The following is a 6,000-nucleotide window of genomic DNA, read 5'->3' as shown; positions in this document are numbered from 1 at the left end:
ACACACACACACACACACACACACACACACACACACACACACACACAGTCATGATCATTCATTTATGAGTGTCTATAACAGTTCTCATGCTACAATGGCAGAGTTAAATTATTGCTATAGATTCTAGCCAAAATGCTTAATTTCATGTGTCAACTAAACTGGGTCACAGGATGCCAGAGAGCTGGCTAAACATGAATTCTGGATGAATCTGTAAGGGAGTTTCCAGAAGGGATTAGCATTTGAGTTGGATTGAGTAAAACAGAAGGCCCTCTCCCATGTGGATGGACATCATCCAATCCCTTGAGGGCCTGAATAAAATAAAAACGTGGAGGAAGGTTGAATTAACTCAGTCTGATGGTTTGACTGGAACATCCATCTTCTACCCTCAACACACCCAGTACCCAGGCCTTCAGACACAGAGTGCAATATACACCATCTGCTTTCAAGGTCTCAGGCCTTCAAACTACAGCACTGTCTTTCCTGGGTTTCCAGCTTGGAGACAGCAGATTGTGGGACTTAGCTCCATAATCATGTGAGCCAATACCTCATTATAAATCGCTTCATAAAAACGTGTGTGTGTGTGTGTGTGTGTGTGTGTGCATCTTGTTGGTTGTATTTCTCTAGACAACCTTGACTAATACACTGGCCCACAAAGCCTAAAATATACATATCATGATCTGAGTTTTCAAACTATCTGTAACATCATGTGAGTGTGAAACAAAAAGGGTCTGTGAAATGGTCTATATTTCAATTATCCAGCCATAGAGACATATATTATAGGAATCTTTCAGCCTCTGAGTCAACTCTAGGTGCAAAAAAAATCACTTTATTTCCCCCTGAAATCCCCATGAAGGCAAAACCTGTGTCTCTCTTGGTCTCTGCCTTGGACCTAGTGAGAAATTAATATCTATGAATGAGTGAATAATTAAACACACAGAAAAGAGAACAAAGAAATTACAAAATCCAGACTCTGGTGTGAACTTTTCCATTCTTGTGGATGCTGCTGGTAGGAAAATCCATTGAGTTGGGATTTCCTGCTCCTAAATGTTCAGCATCTGGAAGAGCCTTTGTAGGAAGGAGAGGCTTCAGAAAAAAGATGTAATCCAAAGTGACCAAGAAATTGGGCCACATCTGGCCCTTTATATGTTGAAAGTTTTCTGAGCACACTGAAGGACACAGAAAAATTCCAGATTTTGCAGATCTTGAGTGTCAAACATGGTTGACTTCTTTCACATTGTTAACATGGTGAATTTCTTGAAACACACACAATGAAGTCTTGTTTATCCTCTCAATGGCTCAGAGAATAACAGCTCCAATTTTCCATGGGATAAGAGGATATAATTCAAAAGATTTTTTAATTAACCTTGAAAAAATAATATTTTAGGAATGATATACAACACAATAGAAAGATAATTTTAAAGTTTCCTTTGGGGCATCTGGGTGGCTCAGTCAGTTATGTGGTAACTGTTGCTTTCAGCTCAGGTCATGACGAGGGTCATGAGACTGAGCCCCATATTGGGCTCCATGCTCAGCACAGAGACTGCTTGAGATTCTCTCTGCCCCTCCCACTCATGCTCTCTTTCTAAAATAAATAAATAAATTTTTTTTAAAGTTTCCTTTGAAAAAAAGAAATAAGAAATTTGAGAAGCCTTCAATCACAAAACTTCCCTGCCAGGTGAATATGTCAGAATAAGATCAAAAGGCTGTATCAGGAAGATGGCGGAGGAGTAGGAGACCTAATTTTGTCTGGTCCCAGGAATTCAGTTAGATAGGGATCAAACCATTCTGAACACCTTCGATCTCAAATGATCAAAGAAAAGAATAGCACCAACTCTCTGAACAGAAAAGTGACCACTTTCTGGAAGGTAGGATGTGCGGAGAAGTGAATCCGAGGCGATATTCGGGAGGATAGACGGCGGGGAAGGGGGCCTCCGCCGGCCGCTTCTGGCAAGTGCTAGAGCCGCAGAGCACAAAATCGGAACTTTTAGAAGTCGACTCCGCGGAGGGACGTCGCTCCAGTGGCTAAGCTGGGGGTGGAATCCTCCTGGGACAGTGTGGTCTCAGGACCCTCTAGGTCACAGAAAGACCGGGGGTGCCTGAGTGCAGCAGAGCTCCCAGGTATCGGAGTGGGGAAGCCGGCTGCAGAGACGGAGCCGAGGTGCGGGCTCTCAGCTCGGGGTGGCCATAAACTGTGATCCGCGGCCCAGTCGGGCCACTGCTTCTCCAGCAGGGACCCAACAAGCGGCAGAGCCGGAGAGACTCCCCTTCCTCCCCCGGGAGGAAAAGTGCGGAGCGCACCGCAGGGATCTGCTAGGTTTGGAGACTCCACACGGGGTCGGGTGCCAGAGACAGAAACGCTCGGTCACAGGCCGGGTGAGCACGGAGTGCGGCCGGAGACCGGGGAGACGGGACTGACTGGCTGCTTTTCTCTGGGGGCACACTGAGGAGCGGAGCACGAGTTCTTGCCTCCGCTGAGGCAGAGATTGGGAGGCCGCCATTTTCACTGTCGTCCTCCAAAGCTGTACCGAGAGCTTGCAGGGAACAAAAGCTCCTGAGAGCAAACCCGAGCAGCTTGCTTAGCCCGGACCGACAAGGGTGGGGCAATTCCGCCTCCAGCAAAGACATTTGGGAACCACGGCAACAGGTCCCTTCCCCAGAAGATCAGCACGAACAGCCAGCAAGCCAAGACCAAGTTTACCGATCAAGGAGAACGGGAGAACTCCAGCGCTAGGGGAATACTGCACATAGAATTCAAGGCTTTTTTTTACCATGACTCATTAGTTTTTCAAAGTTAATTTTTTAACTGTTTTTTAAATTTCACTTTTTCCCTTTATCAACCAACATCTTATCAATCCCTTTTTTTAAAAAAACATTTTTATTTTTCATTTTTAGAGTCCTATTTTATCCCTTCATAGCAGTTACCCTTATTTTTGGCATATATATATATATATAAGTTCTTCTCTCTTTAAAATTTTGAGATACAGTTTCTTCTAACATAAAATATATCCCAAATCACTAGTGTATGGCTTTGTTATAGAATCCTGCCTGATGACATTCTCTCCCTTTTTTTTAAATCTTCTTTCTTTTTTCAAACAACTTCTTATTGTATCAATTCCTTTTATAAAATCTTTTATAATTTTCATCGTTACAGTCATCTTCCATCTCTTCATTGTATCAACCCTTATTTTCTACATATATAAGTCTTTCTTCCTTTAAAATTTTAGGAGGCACTTTTTTTTAACAGACCAAATATGCCCAAAATCTAGTGTGTGGCACTGATCTATGGACTAGCCTAATCATATTTGATCATATTCGGTGTTTTTTGTATTATTCTGTTTTTGTTTTTAATCTTTTTCTTTTTTATTCTTTCTTCTTTTCTCTTTCTTTTCTCATTCTTTCCTTCTTTTCCCCTTGTTTCAGGTCTTTTCTGATTTGTATAGAGTATATTTGCTGGGGACATTGTTAATCTGTTAGCATTTTGTTCTCTCATTCATCTATTCCCCTCTGGACAAAATGACAAGACGAAAAAAATCACCTCAGCAAAAAGAACAAGAGATAGTACCGTCAGCCAGGGACCTACTCAATATGGACATTAGTACGATGTCGGACCTAGAGGTCAGAATCATGACCTTAAAGATACTAGCTGGGCTTGAAAAAAGCATAGAAGTTATTAGAGACACCCTTTCTGGAGAAATAAAAGAACTAAAATCTAGCCAAGTCGAAAACAAAAAGGCTATTAATGAGGTGCAATGAAAAATGTGGGCACTAACTGCTAGGAAAAATGAGGCAGAAGAGAGAATCAGCGATATAGAAGACCAAATGATGGAAAATAAAGAGACTGAGAAAAAGAGAGAGAAACAACTACAGGATCACGAGGGCAGAATTCGAGAGATAAGCGATATGATAAGAGGAAACATTAGAATAATTAGGATCCCAGAAGAAGAAGAAAGAGAGAGAGGAGCAGAAAGTATATTGGAGCAAATAATAGCAGAGAACGTCCCTAATGTGGGAAAGGAAACAGGCATCAAAATCCAGGAGGCACAGAGAACACCTCTCAAAATCAATAAAAATAGGTCAACACCCCGACATCTAATAGTAAAACTTACGAGTCTCAGAGACAAAGAGAAAATCCTGAAAGCAGCTCGGGAGAAGAGATATGTAACCTATAATGGTAGAAACATTAGATTGGCAACAGACCTATCCACAGAGACCTGGCAGGCCAGAAAGGACTGGCATGATATCTTCAGAGCACTAAACGAGAAAAATATGCAGCCAAGAATACTATATCCAGCTAGGCTATCCTTGAAAATAGAAGGAGAGATAAAAAGCTTCCAAGACAAACAAAATCTAAAGGAATTTACAAACACGAAACCAGTTCTCCAAGAAATATTGAAAGGGGTCCTCTAAGCAAAGAGAGAGCCTAAAAGCAGCACAGATCAGAAAGGAACACAGACAATATACAGTAACAGTCACCTTACAGGCAATACAATGGCACTAAATTCGTACCTTTCAATAGTTACCCTGAATGTAAATGGGCACAATGCCCCAATTAAAAGACACAGGCTATCAGATTAGATTAAAAAACAAGACCTATCAATATGCTGTCTGCAAGAGACTCATTTTAGACCCAAAGACACCCCAAGATTGAAAGTGAGGGGGTGGAAAACCATTTACCATGCTAATAGACACCAAAAGAAAGCTGGGGTGCCAATCTTTCTATCAGACAAATTAGATTTTAAACCAAAGACTGTAATAAGAGATGAGGAAGGACACTCTATCCTACTTAAAGGGTCTATCCAACAAGACGATCTAACAATTGTAAATATCTATTCCCCGAACATGGGAACAGCCAATTATATAAGGCAATTAATAACAAAAGCGAAGAAACACATTGACAGCAATACAATAATAGTGGGGGACTTTTAACACCCCCCTGACTGAAATAGACAGATCATCTAAGCAAAAGATCAACAAGGAAATAAAGACTTTAAATGACACACTGGACCAAATGGACTTCACAGACATATTCAGAACATTCCATCCCAAAGCAACGGAATACACATTCTCCTCTAGTGCCCATGGAACATGCTCCAGAATTGATCACATCCTAGGTCACAAATCAGGTCTCAACCGACACCAAAAGATTGGGATTATTCCCTACATATTTTCAGACCACAGTGCTTTGAAACTAGAACTCAATCACAAGAGGTAAGTTGGAAAGAACTCAAATACATGGAAGCTAAAGAGCATCCTACTAAGGAATGAAAGGGTCAACCAGGAAATTAAGGAAGAATTAAAAAATTCAGGGAAACCAATGAAAATGAAAACACAACTGTTCAAAATCTTTGGGATGCAGCAAAGGCAGTCATGAGAGGAAAGTATATAGCAATACAAGCCTTTCTCAAGAAACAAGAAAGGTCTCAAATACACAACCTAACCCTACACCTAAAGGAGCGGGAGAAAGAACAGCAAATAAAGCCTAAACCCAGCAGGAGAAGAGAAATAATAAAGATCAGAGCAGAAATCAATGAAATAGAAACCAAAAGAACAGTAGAACAGATCAATGAAACTAGGAGCTGGTTCTTTGAAAGAATTGACAAGATTGATAAACCCCTGGCCAGACTTATCAAAAAGAAAAATGACACAAATAAATAAAATCATGAATGAAAGAGAAGAGATCACAACCAACACCAAAGAAATACAAACAATTATAAGAATATGTTGTAAGCAACTATATGCCAGCAAAATAGGTAATCTGGAAGAAATGGATGCATTCCTAGAGATGTATCAACTACCAAAACTGAACCAGGAAGAAATGGAAAACCTGAACAAACCTATAACCACTAAGGAAATTGAAGCAGTCATCCAAAATCTCCCAACAAATAAAAGCCCAGGGCCAGATGGCTTCCTAGGGGTATTCTACCAAACATTTCAAGAAGAATTAATACCTATTCTCCTGAAACTGTTCAAAAACAGAAATGGAAGGAAAACTTCCAAACT

The 6,000-nt window shown here is 40.8% G+C and overlaps 1 protein-coding gene across 1 annotated transcript in view; it reads right to left on the bottom strand.

Moving 5' to 3' along the window:
* Positions 1 to 804: 804 nt before the first annotated feature.
* LOC112816542 (adhesion G protein-coupled receptor E2-like) overlaps positions 805 to 6,000 on the bottom strand; it is a 103,480-nt gene continuing 98,284 nt past the window's right edge. The window contains 1 exon segment of the mRNA XM_073887647.1: positions 805 to 1,954. Within this exon segment, the coding sequence (XP_073743748.1) occupies positions 1,802 to 1,954 (153 nt within the window). The 3' untranslated portion in view covers positions 805 to 1,801.

The sequence above is a fragment of the Callorhinus ursinus genome, unplaced genomic scaffold (assembly GCF_003265705.2).
Source record: "Callorhinus ursinus isolate GAN/ISIS: 27379988/994484 unplaced genomic scaffold, GSC_fseal_2.0 scaffold82, whole genome shotgun sequence".
NCBI lineage: Eukaryota > Metazoa > Chordata > Mammalia > Carnivora > Otariidae > Callorhinus > Callorhinus ursinus.
The sequence above is the reverse complement of the archived record's forward strand: the minus strand, read 5'-3'. Positions and strand labels throughout refer to the sequence as shown.